The sequence below is a fragment of the Myotis myotis genome, unplaced genomic scaffold (assembly GCF_014108235.1).
Source record: "Myotis myotis isolate mMyoMyo1 unplaced genomic scaffold, mMyoMyo1.p scaffold_m19_p_7, whole genome shotgun sequence".
Lineage (NCBI taxonomy): Eukaryota > Metazoa > Chordata > Mammalia > Chiroptera > Vespertilionidae > Myotis > Myotis myotis.
In genome coordinates, this window is record NW_023416379.1 from 694,362 (window position 1) to 711,200 (window position 16,839).

At 71.2% G+C, this 16,839-nt stretch overlaps 1 protein-coding gene across 2 annotated transcripts; it reads left to right on the forward strand.

The window, feature by feature from the left end:
• Window positions 1-8,372: 8,372 nt before the first annotated feature.
• On the forward strand, window positions 8,373-16,818 carry FRMD1 (FERM domain containing 1). 2 transcript variants are annotated; one of them, XM_036318222.1, is made up of 13 exons: window positions 8,373-8,781; window positions 8,881-8,969; window positions 9,629-9,719; window positions 10,095-10,174; window positions 10,385-10,458; window positions 10,711-10,897; window positions 11,068-11,223; window positions 11,758-11,823; window positions 11,905-11,973; window positions 12,552-12,723; window positions 13,190-13,522; window positions 14,349-14,422; window positions 15,423-16,818. In XM_036318222.1, the coding sequence occupies exons 1-13, from the start codon at window positions 8,475-8,477 to the stop codon at window positions 15,654-15,656; spliced, it is 1,932 nt and encodes a 643-aa protein (XP_036174115.1). In that variant the 5' UTR covers window positions 8,373-8,474; the 3' UTR covers window positions 15,657-16,818. The 2 variants fall into 2 exon arrangements, with proteins under 2 accessions (XP_036174115.1, XP_036174116.1); XM_036318223.1 differs by lacking the exons at window positions 8,373-8,781; window positions 8,881-8,969 and having other exon boundaries at window positions 9,638-9,719; window positions 9,944-10,174.
• Window positions 16,819-16,839: the final 21 nt, after the last annotated feature.

Sequence of the window (16,839 nt, forward strand, 5' to 3'; positions counted from 1 at the left end):
CTGGGCAGGTGGGGAAACTGAGGCCAGCTGAGGGCGAGTAGCCTGAGATCACCGGACAAGAGAGTGACAGCGCCATTCGGGACCCACAGTCGGGCCCGGGATCTCGGGGCCTCGCCACCAAGCCCTCGCCCGCTTCCACTCGGAGCCACTGGTCACACAGCCACGGGGACGCTGGAGAGGAGTCGGCTGGAACACGTGCCCTTGCTCAGCAGGCTTCTCCTGTGTGAGCAGAGCTGGGTAGTGAACGCTGTGGCCGCGGTGGGCACTCGCCTCCGATCCGGGAGGTCTGTGTCCTGCCCGATTGGCCCTGCCCTCCCGGTCCCCACCCTCCCTGACCCTCGGCGTCCTCCTCTGTAAACTGGGGCACTGCTTCCCACCTGGCTGAGTTCAATAGAATATTGACGACTCAAGTAGACGGTGGGCACCCTTTAACAATAGCTACCCCGGCAGGGGCGCTGCCTGCTGAGGGGGGCACGTAGGAAGGGCGCTGCGGGCAAATCGGTGATACGGTCCAGGGGTGCTCGGAGCTGAGGGCCAGAGGGAGGCGCTCTGTGGAGGCGGAGCAGCGCTGACAGGTGTCTGTCCGGACCCCAGCTCCAGGCTTCGGCTTCAGCAGGAAACACGGCTGCCGAAAAGGGGTGCTCGGTGGGGCGCACATGCTCCCTGGGTCTGAAGAGGAAATCATGTCACACGCCCGGTGAGGCCGGTGAGGCTGAGAGGGCCGTGGGGTGAGGTGGCCGCCCCTAGGCTGGAGCGGAGCATCCTGGCGGCAGGGGGTGGGGGGGCGGGGAGGCACAGGCTGCAGGACTGGCTGCCCAAGGCCCTGGCCCAGCCCTTCCTGGGGCTGCAGGTGGCACCCTCAGGGCACAGACCCCGGCTCCTCACCCTCCCTCCCAAGCCCTGCACAGGAGTGGGTGCCAGGTCCCCCCTCAGGACATCAGGGGTTCCCCCCCCCCCCCCCGCGCAGTCCCCGCTGTGCACCCGGCGCCTCCAGGGCGAATGGGCGCGCGGGGCAGGGAGGCTGCAGTGGACAGCAGGGGGGCCAGGCTGAGGTCAGCTGGAGGTCAGCGGGGGAAACTAGGGCGGCCAGTGGGGTTCGGCTCGCTCCCCCCTCAACCCCCTCCCCGTGGTGCGCGGTTGGCCTAGGCGTCAGGGCGCGAGGGGGTGCGTCGTCGGGGGCTTTTCGGGGCGACGTGCGCTCCACCCTTGGGGTCCAGACCGCCCCCCGGAGCACCTGGCTGGGGCGACAGCTGGACGGGGCGACCCTCGGATGGGCGACCCGGAGGCAGTGACCCCCAAACAGTGTGACCACGGGGCACGGAGACCCCAACGGGGCACCCCATGGGCGGGCAACCCTGGGCAGTGCGACCCCAGGACCCTGCGACCCTGGGACGGGGCGACCCCCGATGGGCGATCTGGAACCGGGACCCGCGCGGCCTCGCGGCTGCCGAGGGTCCAGGGGCGGGGCCTGGGGGGGCCTGGGGCGGGGCTTCGGGGGAGCTGGTCCGGGGGCGGGGCTGAGGGCAGGGGTTGCGGGCGTGGCGTAGCGGGCCGGGGGCGGGGCGGAGGGCGGGGCGTGTAGGCGCCTTCGGCCAATCGAAGCCGGGCCTCTTCCCCCAGCTTCCCTGCCCCCCACTAGAGCCGCCCCAACAGCCGTGGCCCGCGGGGTTCCTCCCAGACGCCGACGGAGCGGGGGTCGCGTTCACGCCGGCCCCGGCCCCCCCCTCAGCCAGCCCCGGACCGGGACCCGAACCTGGACCCCTCCCCCGACCAGGACCCTTATCCGGATCCGGACTCCCACCCGGATCCCGACCCCGACCCCGACCCCGACCCGGATCCAGACACCGACCCAGATCTCGACCCGGACTCCAACCCGGATCCCGACCCGGACTCCAACCCGGACCCCGACCCGGACTCCAGCCCGGATCCAGACCCCGACCCGCCCCCAGACCCGCTCCCAGACCCAGACCCCGGACCTGGAACCGTGAACCCGACCCAGACCCCAACGGGGACCCCGCAGGTGAGCGCGCGGGCCCCAGCGACCCGCCCAGGGACCCGGGACATGGCACTGGCTGGACCGGCGCGGTGCCGCCGTTCAAGGTTTGCGCCCCAGGTCCCCGCAGAGGGTTCGGGAGGCCCCGGTCCCCCCGCCAGGCCTCGCCCGGCCTCCCGCCCCTGGTCCTGCCGGCCCAGGCGGGTGCGCAGGTGCGGGGTGGGGGTGGGGCCCGGCGCACCGCCTCCTCTTTCCCTCCCGCACCGCCCCCCAGGTGTGGCTGAGTTTGGGTTTCTGAGCCGGTTCGGTTCCAGGAGGCCAAGGGGCCGAGGTCTCTGGGGACCTCGCGGGGCTTCCCTCCCGCGTGTCCTGTTCCGGGGGCGTCTGCGCTAGTTTCTAACCCCCCGAAGCCTCGGGGGAGACACGTGGACGGAGGGCTGCCCCTACGGGAGCAATCCCCGAAGACTGACCCCCCCAATCCCCCAGGACTGACCCCCAATCCCCGAGGACTGACCCCCTAACCCCCAAGGACTGACCCCCTAATCCCCCAGGACTGACCCCCAATCCCCGAGGACTGACCCCCAATCCCCGACGACTGACCCCCCCCAACCCCTGAGGACTGACCCCCTAACCCCCGAGGACTGACCCCCAATCCCCGAGGACTGACCCCCCAATCCCCGAGGACTGACCCCCAATCCCCGAGGACTGACCCCCTAACCCCCGAGGACTGACCCCCCCAATCCCCGAGGACTGGCCCCCAAACCCCGAGGACTGGCCCCCAATCCCCGAGGACTGGCCCCCAATACCCGAGGACTGACCCCCCCAACCCCCGAGGACTGACCCCCAATCCCCGAGGACTGACCCCCTAACCCCCGAGGACTGACCCCCAATCCCCGAGGACTGACCCCCCCAACCCCTGAGGACTGACCCCCAATCCCCGAGGACTGACCCCCTAATCCCCGAGGACTGACCCCCCAATCCCCCAGGACTGACCCCCCAATCCCCGAGGACTGACCCCCCCAATCCCCGAGGACTGACCCCAATACCCGAGGACTGACCCCTAACCCCCGAGGACTGGCCCCCAATCCCCGAGGACTGACCCCCAATCCCCTAGGACTGACCCCCCAATCCTCCAGGACTGACCCCTAACCCCCGAGGACTGGCCCCCAATCCCCCAGGACTGACCCCACAACCCCCGAGGACTGACCCCCGCCCCCCAAGCATGGCGGTGGTGGGTGTGGGGGCCTGTGCGGGGCGGACAGAAAGCACAGAGGACATCTTAGTTACTCACAAACAGAGGCGCTTTCCTTTGTTGGGAAGTGAGGCTGCAGCCGGAGGGTCCTGTGGGAGGGGGTGTGGGTTATGGGGGGAGGGGGGGAGGGGGGGTTGTGGGGGGGAGGGGTGTGGGTTGTGGGGGGGGTGTGGGTTGGGGGGGGGAGGGTGGTTTCCACCCGCTGGACTTCTCCTGGGACCTGTGGGTGGGGCGGTGCTGGGAGCCCACACGCACTCCTGGGCCCTTTCTGAGGACCCTCGGCCGAAAGGGCAGAGACCAAGAGTGAGCTGGTCCCACACCCTCTTCCCGTTCCCGGTCGTGGGCAGCGGGAGGAGCCGGCAGAGGGGGGCCGGACCGGCTCTGGGGTGGCCTCTACCTGGGGGGCAGGCTCTGGGGTCACAGCCCTCCCCCTGCCTGCTCACTCCTCTGGGCCCCGGTGGCCGGGACCAGGTGCCAGGAAGCCCGGAGCCCAGCCGCCTGCAGAGCCAAGGGCCGGCCTCCTGGGCTCAGGGGGCATCTGTGTGTCAGGGGCTGGGCGGCTGGGGCAGGCGTGAGGCCTGGGACCCGGACCCAGAGGCCAGGCCTGGGTGGAGGCGCTCGGGGCACCGGTGAGAGCGGCTTCTCAGAGAAGCGGGGCCATTGGGCCGAGGCGCCAGGTGCTGGTCCCGCAGGGGATGAGGGATGCGAACTCGAACCTCAGGACACCCAGGCCCGAGACGAGGCCGAGGCAGGTGGGGCCGCCGCGCTCCGGGCAGGGCTGTCTGGCGGGGCCCCTCCCGTTAGCAGGGACTGGGTGCCGGCTCCTCAGTGTGCGCCGCCCGACCCGGGGCCTGGAGCGGGTCCGGGTTTCGTTTCTCCTAGAACACGGTGCCCGAGACGCGGCTGCTGGTTCTGAGGGGCTCCGAGCAGCCGGCCAGCTGGGTGGGGTGCGGAGTCAGCGGGGGAACCGCCGGGCTAAGGCGCCTCCAGCACGTCCTCACGCGCGGGTTTCAGCCCCACCCGGGGGTCAGCGTGTCGCGTGGTTTTCCTGCAGGTGGACGTCGCACACGCGCTGTCGATGGGGACAGAGCTGTGTCTGCGCGTGGGCAGGGCCTGGCGCTGGTTCTGAAGGCGCGGTGCTCTCAGAATGGCTCCCCTGCGTCGGTTGAAGGACCATCCTTGGCAGAATTCCACCTTCTGCTTTCAAACACGGGACTTGCAGGCGGCTCAGGCCCCTGCTCTTCGGGGCGGGACCCAGGCCTGGGCTGGCCCGGAGCTCAGCTCTCCCTCCTGCCCTGGGGAACCGGTGCTGCTGTGACCTGGGCACCCAGGGAGGAGGGGCAGGGGGTGCAAGGTGGGCCAGGCCCCTGCGGGGGCCCCTCCTGCCCCTCCCTGCGCCACCCCCGCTCCCACAGCCCGGCCTCCACCAGCCCCCACCGGCCTGTGCTGCTGCGGGAGGCCTGGCAGGGGCTGGTGAGAGCCGGCCAGCTGCACGGGAGGCCGCTCGGAGCCGGGCAGGCCCCGGAGCCAGTGCTCTGGGAAGCAGCGCGGCCTCGCGCCCGGGACCCGCCCCAGGAGGACAGGCTCTCACTCCCGGCGGCTCTCACCTCCTCTGGGCGCCCTCGCGGGGCCCTGGTGATGGTGGCCTCAGCCAGCGGCCCCTCGTGGAACCGGCTGCGCCCCCTCCCCAGGAGGCCCGGGGCGACCCTCCGGCCAGCCTGCGCCCTCGTCCCACGGCCTGTCCGTCCGCCCCCTGGAGGTCCTCCCGGGTCACTGTTAAGCCGGGTCGCCAGTAACCGGACACACCAGTCCCTGGTAAGAGAGGCTCCCACTGGCCCTGAGGCTCTCCTCTCTTCCTCCCCAGGCCTGGGTTGATCCGCTCTGCCATCTGCCCCCCAGCCAAGGGGCCCTCCCGCCGGACGCACCGTCCAGTTAGACCTCGGCTTCCTGGGACGTGCTGCCCTCGTCCTGTCTCTCCTGGGATGAGATGCTGGGCCAGGCGGCCGCTCGCTGGTGTCCATCGCCAGCCGGGACATGCGCCAGACCGCACCTGGCGCCTCAGGCCGCTGGTCCCCGCGATCGGCTCTGCTGTCGTTTGAACTAGTGACCAGTCACGAATGGTGGTGTGTGTGTAGTTTTTTTAAAAAACTTTAACTGACAGTGTTGGTCTGAAGTTCATCCATCCTTTAAATCGTTCTGTCCCCCTGTCCCCTGTCCCCCTGTCCCCCTGTCCCGCTGTCCCCCTGTCCCGCTGTCCCCGTCCTGCTGTCCCAGCTGAGACCCCGTCTCAGCCTCACTCGAGGAGCTGGCCGGGGCTGCAGAGCTGTGACCCCGTCATTCACCCGCGAGCCAGGCACCTGACCTCCCTCACAGCCCCCGGGCCCCTCCCAGGTCAGAGGTCAGCCAGCCGGTGGGGACCGGGTCTGCACCCACAGCCCAGTGCAGCCTCGCAGACGGGACGTGCCCCCAGCGTGTGGCCCCCACACCTGGCTCAGCCTTTCGCCAAAACCCATTTTACTTCGTGAAGCGTGTCTGTTCTCAGCGGCGGGTCCCCACGAGTCCGGGTGCTGGGACGGCGTGGGGTCACAGTGTGGGCACACGGTCAGTGGGTCCAGCGAGGGCCTGGTGGTCAGTGGGCCCAGCGAGGGCCTGGTGGTCAGTGGGCCCAGCGAGGGCCTGGTGGTCAGTGGGCCCAGCGAGGGCATGGTGGTCAGTGGGTCCAGCGAGGGCCTGGTGGTCAGTGGGTCCAGCGAGGGCCTGGTGGTCAGTGGGGACTGAGAGGACGTGTGGCAGCATTAAACTTCTTACTAAAGGAACTGAAGGAGGTTGGTGCTCCTGTCGCTGAGGTGTGGGAGGGGAGTGGGGAGCTCAGGGCCTGTCTGTCTGTCCATCAGGTCAGTCCTCTCCACACAGCTGCTGCTGCTGCCTGAACCCGCCCCTGGGCCTGTTGACAGCTCACTGCTTCCTTCGACCCGAAATTAGCAGGTGGTGGCCAGGCTGTGTCTGTGGACTCAGGAGGAGGAGGAGGCAGAGGAGGAGAGAATGCAAAGAATCTGGGCTGGGCTGAGCTGAAGGGGGAGGAGCCAGGGCAGCGGGAGGGGGCCCCCTGTAATTAACTGGTCACTCCTTCCCCTCCCTCCTGCCGTCCAGCACCTGGAAGGACAGACAGGGAGTGACGCAGGGTCCTCTGCTGCCCCAGCTACCGGAGCTGTGATCGTGGGGGGAGGGGGGCTCAGGCAGCAGCTCCCCATGTTCCCCCTGGAGCGGGGCCCCAGCAGGGTGCACCCCACTCCCCCCACTGTGAGCAGCTCCTGCCTTCAGCAAGGCCCCGCCCTGCAGCAGGGGAGCCCAGCTCACACCCAGCTCAAGCTCCCTCCGCCCACACCTTTGTGCTTCTGGCCCACGCAGCCCCCAGGTCTGGGTTCCCCACGTCTGGGGCCACATTTCACACCCTGTAGGGAGGGCACAGGCGCCGGGGTGGAGGCTGAGGAGGCTGGGCAGGTGAGGGTTGCGCACCTCTACCCTGCGAGGCCGGGTCAGGGGCGGGGCTGGTGGTGGGAGCTGGCCGCCCCCGGCCCCGCAGGGGCTCCAGGTCACCGAGCCCGGAACTGGGCAGCTCGATCCCCAACTCAGGCGCTGTTTCTGCAACGGGCGTGGGGGAGGGCGAAAGGGTGGACGCGTGTTAGCAGCTGGGCAGGAGGGGCCGCAGTGACAGGCAGCCCAGGGCGCTGTCCTGAGGCTCCGCCACCTGCACACACAGGCACACGCACGCATGCCCACGCACATTCATGTGCACGCACACAGCACGCACGCGTGCTCACACGCACCTGCTGGGAGGGCCACTGCTCTGTCTGCCGCATTTCCCACCGTCCACTGAAGGGCTGCCTGAGTGTTTCTGCTGTTTTATAATTTGCCACGTATGTTAACAGCTCACTGAGGTCTGAGCTACCTGCTCTGGCACATTTACGTCAACGACAGGACGCGTTTTAGTAGATGTCCGACGGGACGTCCCCGCGTCCGCGCACGGGCCCTTGTACCTGCCGTGGGGCCCTCCAGCCGGGCAGCTGGGCCGACCCCACCCCCCCGATCCCGGGGTCGCCTTTCTGGGCGGCTCCCGGCTCCTGCAAAAGGCGGAGCGGCAGCTCCTCCCTGGCCCCGTGATGGTTTTGAGATTCGTGCACGTCAGTACTTTGCGCCTCTTTATTGCTGGATGGTTGTCCCACGTCGTCCTGGGGACCTGGACTCTGGCCGCTGGGGCTGGGGGCCAGGCATCCAGGAGGAAAACTGGGCAGAGATGAAACCTCAGGTGACCATGCGTGAGGCCAGGACCGGGTGAGGACCCGCCTCCCCAGCTCCTCCCAGACCTGAAACAGCACGTGCAGCCAGGCTGCCCCAGGCGTCCACACGTCTGCTTCCCCCACGGAGGGAAGCTCCTGCCTCCTCCACCAGCCGGGACAGCGGTGCCGGGGGGCAGGTGTGCGGGCCGAGGGCCCTGGGCCTCCAGGACGTGAGCTCCCCCTGACCCAGGGGCCCTCCCTGGCCAGGACTCACCTGCCGGCAGGAAGTGAGCATCAGTCCCTGCTCTCGGTCCCCGGGGGCCGCCCACTCTGTGTCCCCTCCCCCCATGTCCCGTGTGTCTGCGTGGGCATGGGCGTGGCCGTGGCACCTGCTCCCTCACCCCTGCCGTGTGCAGGCGCCTGAGGAAGGAGTGGCCACTGCCTCTTTTATGACGGGAGCGCTGGTGACCTTCAGTCCGTGGCCACAGGCCCCCACGCCGGTGGTTTCAGGGGACACGTGAGCTGGGACACATGAGGGCCAGGCCGTCCGCTGGTGGTTTTGCCTTTTTCAGAGTCGTTAGGCTGCCGGCTCACAGGACCACGTCAGAGGAATCGCTTTGCATTCAGCTGAGGGAAGAGGACAGGGCTGGGCCTCCCAGGTCCCAAGTCTGCAGGGCAGCCCGGGGGAGCCCTGAGTCTGAGCGGAGCTGGGGCAGGAGCTGGAGCAGGAGGAGGGGCAGGGGCGAGGAGAGCTGTGCACACCCTCTAACCACAGAGCCAGACCCCGGGCAGCAGGAGGCCTGTACCTGCTGCGGGCTCTCCCACAGGGTGGGCAGGAAGTGACCCGGGAAGTGACCAGGGGCCCTAAGAGCAGGGCTGTCAGTTTGGCCTGCAGGGGGACAGTGTTTCGGGGCGGGGTGGCCACAGCGCTGGCTCACTTCGCTGGGTGACCATGCGCAGGAGGCTGGGAGGGGTGGGTCCTACTGCCCCTCCAGCCCCTCCAGGTACCTCGCAGTGGCCCTGGTCCCGGCATCTGCGTGGCCCTCTCCTGTCCCGAGAGGAGGCGTGGTCAGGAGTCGGGGACGGGGTGCGGGGGGAGGCCCAGCAAGTGTTTATTTGCATTCCAATCGTGCTGCTCACAGCCCAGCATTTACAGCCCGGACCTTGTCCCGCCGGGGTGGCCGGACCCTGGCCCTGCCCTCGTCCTCCCCCAGCCAGGAGCTCCCCACAGCACCCTGTCTTGGGAAGCCGGCAGCTGGGTGAGTTTGGGGTCCGTGCGCCCCAGCTGTGGCCGGACAGAGGGGGAGGGCCCGTCATGTGGTGGCTCACCCTGCCGCCATGACCGCTGTCTCCTGCAGGAGCAGCCCTGGCCGGAGAGATGGCCGTGGAGGGCAGGGACGTGCTGGTGCTGCTGCCCACGCGGGAGCGGCTGCGGCTGGTCGTGGGGGTGAGCGCTGGGGAGGGGCTGGCTGGGGGGCCGAGGGGTGAGCGCTGGGGAGGGGCTGGCTGGGGGGCCGAGGGGTGAGCGCTGGGGAGGGGCTGGCTGGGGGGCCGAGGGGTGAGCAGGGGCCGTGGGGGGCCGGGTGCTCATTGCCCTCCCCCCCCCCCCCCGACTGGATCCTGTCACATTGTTGTTGGTCCTCACCTGAGGGTGGTTTTTCCATTGACTTTTAGAAAGAGAGGGAGGGAGAGAGGGAGAGAGGAAGGGAGGGAGGGAGGGAGAGATGGAGGGAGGGAGGGAGGGAGGTTGGGAGGACGAGAGAGACATGGATGCGCTTCCACACGTGATCCAACCTGCATGCCCTTGGCCAGGACTCGAACCGGCTCAGCCCTGCTCTCAGGAGGGGCCTGCGATGGGCGGGGTGTCAGGGCCCAGCAGGGGCTCCCGGGGGGCACCACAGTCCGCACCTGCCAGCCCGGGGTGGAGCGATCGCCCCTGATGAAGGCGGGGGCCTCCCCCCCAGGTTCTCACAGGCTGCCCTGGGGCGGGGGGCCTGGTCTTCAGTCACCAGGACCTGAGCGCTGGCTGCGGTCATGGGAACAGCCTGGCCAGCCCCCTGCCTGCCAGCCCCCTCCCCTCCTGCCCTGAGCCGCCGCCTCTTGCAGGTGCAGGCCACGGGGCGGGAGCTGTTCAGGCAGGTGTGTGACGAGGCCGGCATCAGGGAGCCCCACTTCTTCGGCCTCTGCGTGGTCAGAAGTGAGTCAGCTCTGCCCTCGGCCCCTGACCTCCGACCCCACCGGGGCCGAGTCTGAGGGATCGTTCCTGCTCTCCCGGCCCCGGGAGCCCCGTCTGCTCCCAACTCCCGCTTCCCGGCCCCTGGCTGCTCGGTACCCGGCACCACCTCAGCCCTGGGCTGGCCTGGCGGGACCCGGGGTCCCTGCAGGAGCCGGGCCCCCTGTGCACGTGTCGCCTCCCACCAGGACGCGGCCCCTGCCCAGGTCGGAGCCGAGGCAGCATCCTGCCCGGAGGGCTCCCCCTCGGCGTCGGGCTCTGAGTGATTTCAGACGTGGCTCCGGGGCCTGAGCGGCCGGTGTCGCGGCAGCAGCTCCTCCTCTCCGCTTCCCCTTTCAGACGACGAGTACCTGTTCATGGACCTGGAGCAGAAGCTCGGCAAGTACTTCTCCAAGGACTGGAGCCGGGAGCGGCCGGAGGTGCGAGGGCCGGGGGGGTCCCGCTCTGCCCCGGCCGCCCTGTGCCTGGGCCGCCCCAGGTGGCGCCCGCTGCCCCTCGTCCCAGTGCGTCCCGAGGGCAGACGGCGGGCGGGCGGCCCGGCTGCTAAGACCTGAGCTGAGCGCGTGGCAGGCGACTCCTGGCGCCGTCCACTCTCACCGTCCGCGTGGCCCCTCTGCTCGCCCCCACAGGGCAGGAGGTCCAGGGCCCCCTTTGTGGCCTTCCTCCGGGTGCAGTTCTACGTGGAAGACGGGCGGCTGATCAGGTACGTGCAGGCCGCAGGGGTCCCCAGAGCGGGGAGGCCCCGCGGGCCAGGCTGTCCTGTCGAAACCATGGGGCTGCGACCGTGGGGGCACAGCCATCCTTTGTGACGGGGCCCGTGAGGCCGCGTGAGAAGCGTGGGGCTGTCAGGCGGGTGGGTTTGTTCTCTGGGCGGGGACGCGGGCAGGCACGGTGGGTCTGAGGTTTCTGCGTCCGGGGCAGCGGAGCCGCCCTCACCCACCCGCCCCCCTCCCAGCACCCGGACGGGCCGGCACCTGTACTACTGCCACCTGCGGGAGCGGGTGCTGCGGTCCCAGGGCACCCACTGCGAGGAGGCCTACTTCCTGCTGGCGGCCTACGCGCTGCAGGCCGACCTGGGCAACCACCGGGCCCGCGCCCACGTGGGGCGCTACTTCGAGCCCCAGGCCTACTTCCCGCAGTGGGTGAGGTGTGGCGTGGGGGTGGGGATTGCCGGGCGGGGGGCGGCCGTGGGGGGACGGCGGGTGGTGGGGTGGCCGTGGGGGGGCGCGGTGGGGCGTGGGGGTGGGGATTGCCGGGCTGGGGGCGGCCGTGGGGGGGCAGGAGGGCCTCACGGCCTCTGCTCTGTGGCCAGATCATCGCCAGGAGGGGCAGCGCCTACCTCCTCAGGCACGTGCCCTCCCTGCACCGCGAGCAGCGGGGCCTGAGCCCCAGGGCGGCCGAGCTGCGCTACATCCGGGAGGCCTGCCGGCTGGAGGACGTGCCCGTCCACTTCTTCAGGCTGTTCAAGGTCCCGCCGGCGCCGCGGGGAGAGGGGGCTCAGGCCCGTGGCTGCCCCGGGTGGGGGGGGCAGATGCGTGGCCACGGGGTGGGTGACACTGGCCCCGGGACCGGGACCCTCAGTGTGCGGGTGGCCCTCGTGGTGGAGCTGCTCCTGGCGGCGTGGCCTGGCCCCGGGAGCAGTCGCTGCAGGGAAGGTCCGTGTCCACGTCTGGGAACCAGCCAGGGAAGTGCTCTCCCACAACGAGGCCGCCCCACACTGAGCCGGGACAAGGGGCTGCGGGGGAGACGTCCACCGTTCTCCTGCCGTGTCCCTGCAGCGCGTGTCCCAGGCACTGTGTGTCCGGGCAGCTTGGCGCTGCTCTCTGGGGCGTGAGGACGAGGCCCATCAGCGGGGAGAGAAAGTCAGAGAGAGGAGGCGGGAATGGGGTCCGGATCTTGCCTCCAGGGAGGGAAACGGAGGGGCTGGGGGACCCTGCTTGTCTCTGGGGAGCCCCCTGACTTCCCATAAGGGGTCTGACCTCTGACATGGGTGTCCTTTTAGGATAAGAAGGAAGAAAGACCTACCGTTGTCCTGGGACTGACCCTCAAAGGAATGCAGGTCTATGAGGTGAGGGGTGGAGCCCCCAGAGACACCCCCCCCCAGGGCTGGTGCCCCGTCGCCGGCTGACCCGGCCCCTGTGCCCTGCAGGAGGTGAATCACACTCCGCAGCTGCTCCAGGACCTGCCCTGGCCCCGCATCGGGAAGCTGGCCATTCTGGTGCGAGTCTGCCGGGTCTGGTTGAGGGGGGACGGGTCTCAGCCCCCAGGGCCCAGGGGAGCCTGGCTGACACTTGTCCAGTGTCAGCCATTTACCGGGCACTCCGTCCTCCACCGTCCCGGCGCCGTGCCCAGGCTGGCGCTGTGCAGCGGGCGTGAGACCACCCCACCCTGGACGGCTGTCCAGCTGGCCCCCGACAGCTCTGGCTCCCAAGGGGGCGAAATAAAGAGAACGAGGAGGAGGCAGAGACGCATGGCCGGCCAGCCAGCTTCCAGACACCCCACCCACGTCCCAGCCCCTCAGACCCCGGGGCCAGCACTCGGGGTGAAGGGCAGGTGGGCTCTGAGGCCTGGGGTCCGTCCAGGGACGTGCACACCCCCCCAGCCCCAGGGGAGTGTCTGGACTTTTCATAACCTCGAGCAGGCACCCCGCTTGCCTGTGCCTCTAAACGCACACGTGCCTGTGGGATTAGATGTGCCAACAGGAACCATGGCCGCCGCCCAGGGTGGGTCTGGCCGCCGGCTCACACGCTGCCCCTGTGGTCCTGGTCCTTGTCGATCCACCTTCTCCTCCTCCAGGGGAAGAAGTTCAAAATCCAGCCGGACGGGCGGCCCGCGGCCCGCAAGCTGGAGTTCTACACGGGCTGCGCTGTCCGCTCCCGCCACCTGCTGCGCCTGCTCCGCGCCAGCCACCAGCTGCACCTGGCCCTGCGGCCCGCGCTGGCGCAGCTGCGGCTGGAGGAGCCGCGAGGTGGGTGCCGCCCTCCGCCCCCTGCACCCCCCACCTCCACCCCGGCCCTGTCATCTCCGGGCCTGGGGCGTGGGCGTGGCCTCCTGGCAGGCGTCCCCCCAGGAGGATCTGGTCACCGGGTGGTGATCCCCTCCTCCCGCCCCCGGTGGGGAGCCCAGTGCAAGGGGGGGCCGAGGGGTGCGAGTGCGTGAGCGCGTGCCTGTGTGTGTGCATGTGTGTGCACTCCTGCTCGCGTGTGTGGCTGCTCAGCGGTCCCTCACAGACATGATGTGAGCTCCCGGCCCTGTGTGGGTTCACCAGTTGTGACACATCCGACCGGTGGCCCGGCTGTCACCGTGGACAGGCAGAGACCCGGTCTCCGGCAATCCTTCCCCCCACGCACTGCGTCTCCCGGGGCCTCCATCAGCCGAGGCGGCACCTCCATTCCCAGCGCTCACATCGGCTTCCCTGCCGCCCCTCCCTGCAGAGAAGTGTTACCGGGAGACGTACATCAGTGACACGCCGGAGCTGGGCCTGTGCCCCACGGGCCACCGGGACAGCGGGGACAGCAGGGGCAGTGGCCATCGGCTCCCCTGCCACCTCTCACTGCTCTCGGCCGACAGCCACGGCAGCTCCCACGCGTCTGGCGTGGAGCCTGGGGAGATGTCAGTGGACGAGCCCTCCGGGGCCACAGCCCTCCCCAGGGAGAGGGCGTCCTGCAGCTCCAGCCTCAGCCCCAGCAGCGGAGACACAGCGGGTGGCAGTGGAGGCCGGCCCGGGCCCGAGGGGGACACGCAGGACCCGGGGCACCGGGGGAGCGGTGAGTGAGCGCTCAGCCAGCCGAGCAGGGTCACTGCGCAGAGGCAGGACCGCGGGGCCGGGGCTGGGACAGGAGGGGCCTGCGGCGGTGGCGGGCGGCAGTGGTGGTGGCAGGCGGCAGGAGGTGGTGGCGGGCGGCGGGCGGCGGTGGCGGGTGGCGGGCGGCAGTGGCGGGCGGCGGTGGCGGGCGGCGGGCGGCGGTGGCGGGCGGCGGGTGGCGGGCGGCGGTGGTGGTGGCGGGCGGCGGTGGCGGGCGGCTGCGGGTGGCGGGCGGCGGTGGCGGGCGGCGGTGGTGGTGGCGGGCGGCAGTGGCGGGCGGCGGGCGGCGCTGGTGGTGGCGGGCGGCAGTGGCGGGCGGCGGGCGGCGGTGGCGGGCGGTGGCGGTCCTCCGTCCTCTGTGCCGCTGGCCGCAGAGGCCTCAGCGCGCAGGACCCCGCGGGCCACACCCTCCTTTTGGTGGGCGGCGCGCGCACAGGTTCCTCCCCTCGCACCTGCACTGGCTTCAGTCACAGTCCCCACAGCAGTGACCAGTCACCACGGCGGGGCCTCGCCAGCGGCTCCCTGGGCTCAGGGCGCTTCCGCCGTGGGTCCTGGGGTGTGTGCCCTAAAGTGGCGACTGCGGGGACCAACCTCAGGGCCTGCCCACCAAGGGCCACCTGGGGTCACCCAGTCACCCAGGCCCACCCAGGGTCACTCAGCACCACCAGGGCTGCCGGGGGCCAGGCAGGTCCACCAGGCCCCCCGGGCACCCGGGGTAGGAGGGTTTGGGGCAGCCGTCCACAGGGGCCAGAGCTGTCCGCCTGCTCACACCCCTCCCTCTCTTGCAGCCTCTGGCCCCCAGGCGGTGGTGCGGGTCACACTGATCAGCATGCGGGGCTGGAGCACCGAGGCCCTACACCAGGTACGCCCCGACCCCCGTGGCCCAGTCCACCCATGGGCCCAGCGTCTCCCTAGGCCCATAGGAGGGTCCTGGGCAGAGACCCCAGAGCCAGAGCCGGGGGGGGGGGGGGGGGCGGGTTCCCTTGGCCTCAGCGCCAGAGTGAGCACTGGGCCTGCAGCGCGGGGTCCTCTCTGGCCGTGTGCTCAGTGCGGCCCTGTCCACCTGCACCACCACCGTCCCCGACTGTGGGTGCCCACGGGTGCGGGGGCAACTCCACCTGCAGGAGCAGGAGGCCAGGCCAGGGGTTCCGGGTGCCCAGGCGGGGGGGCGGGGACAGGGGGGTCCAGGCCTGGCTGGGAGCTGGCCTGGGGGAGATGCCCTGGGAGGAGGAAGGATGTGGAGGGAGAGAGAAGCTGGCCAGAGACCGGGGTGGGGTCTGCCCGCGTGGCTGGGGCCCCGTCCCGGGTCTCTGAGGTCAGGCCTCCCTGACTGAGCAGGTGGCCCCGTCCGGCCCGTGGCTGAGAGCAGCTCAGCAGGACCCCAGCCTGGACGGGACCAGGGCGGCTCAGAGCCGGGCCCCTGTGGCTCCTCCCGTGGGGGGGCTGCTCCTGACCCCCAAGATGCTCCCAGACTGAGCTCATTCCTAAACTCCCCGAACCTCGAGCAGAGACCCTGGTCCGATTGGTTAAAACAGAAACGAGAAAACCAGCCCCGGCCCAGCCCCTCGGATCGGGGTGGGTCGGCCTTGGTGGGGGGCCGGGCTCCCCACCGAGACCCCAGCTCCCCCTGGCGCGACTCCATCCCGCGAGGGTCCCCCGAGACGGACAGGAGTGGGCGGGCCCCTGTCACTCACCCGCTGCCCGGGGACAGTGGGGGTGCAGGGCTCGGTGGGGGTCTGGGGGCGGGGGGCCACGGGGGGCGGCAGGGGCTGTCGGGGCTCAGCATTAGGGGGGCGGGGCAGATGGGGGAGCGGCCTCGCACGGGCTGCGACGGAGCAGGACTCCCCTCGGTCTCCCCGCAGGTCCCGGGGGCGGCCCCCCGCCACGCCCACGCGGACCCGCTCACCCGCAGCCTGGAGGACGTGCGCCCGCGCCCCGCCCCGCGCGCAGCCCGGAGGCCCGTGCCCGCCCCGCGCAGCTGCCCCCGCGGCGTCGCCCCGGACCCGGACCCGGACCCGGACCCGGACCCGGGGCCCGCGGCCCGCCTCTGCCTGGACCTCAGCGGGGACCCGCGCCTGGAGGAGGTCGCCGTGTAGCCCGCGAGGCTCGGTCCGCCCGCGGCGCGGGGCAGGGGCTGCTCTCAGGGAGGCCGGCCGCCAGCCTGACCCCCTCCTGTGCCCGCGGGGCCACGAGGCCTCGGCGCCTCCCGTCGCGGTCGCGGTCGCGGTCGCGTGTGACTCGGACTCGGACTCGGCGCCGGCGAAGAGCAGGCCCCGCTCGGGACTCGGGGCGAGTGGAGCTGGGCTGTCCCTCCGCACGGACCCGCGTGGGCTCCGCCGGGCTCCCGGCCCCTCCGTGCGGCCCCTCCGCGGGCCTGGCCCGCTCTGTCCCCGGACCCCGGCGCCTGCCCCGTGCACGGCGGTTCCGGAACGCGCCTGGCTCCCCTGTGGCTCCCGGGCCCCCCCCGCCCCAGCCCAGCACCTGCGCCCGCACCCCGGCCGCCTGTCCGAGCGGACCTGTCCGCGCCTGAGTGCGTTGGGGTCGCTGGGAGCCGCTCCCGCACAGCTGGTCCCGGACGCCGTCAGGCCCCCCGCGCTCTGCTGTGCGCCTGCAGCCCGGGCAGCCTGCACGGGGCCTCCGCCTGCCGCCCCCCCCCCGCCACCAGAGGGCGCTGGCGGCACGCGCTGGGCCTGGGCATGGGGGGCTGGACTCGGGGTGGCGGGGCGCCTGGCAGCTCAGGGCTGTGGTCTCTGACCCGCCTCTGTGGGTGCAGACCGAGCTCCCCCTCATTCCTCACCCACCCCCTGGTTGAAGGTGCCAGCGCCAAGGGCCACGGGAGCGGGGACCAGCGCGTGTCCCCCGCGGACTGAGGAGCAGGGCAGGGCGGGCCCGAGGGCCCCATTTCTGTCCTTCCTCCGGCCTGTGGGCGGACATGGACATGGTGTCCCCTAACCGCCCGGGAACCTCTGGTTGTCAGGGAGAGAGGGGCCGGGCCTGTCCCTAACCCTCCCAGGGTGGCCGCCCTGCCCGTCCCGCCCCCCGCCCCCTCCCGAGTGCCAGCCCAGCTCCCAGGGAGGAGGGGGTGGAGGGGCAGAGGGGGGCGGCCCACCCCTCGGGAGGGCGGAGGCTCCTTGGAAAAGCCAGAAAGAGAACCTCGCCCGGCCGGGTGGCTCAGTGGGTGAGCGTCGACCTATGAACCAGGAGGTCACGGTTCCATCGGTCGGGGCACATGCAGGGCTGCGGGCTCGGTCCCCCGTGCGGGGCGTGAGGAGGCAGCCG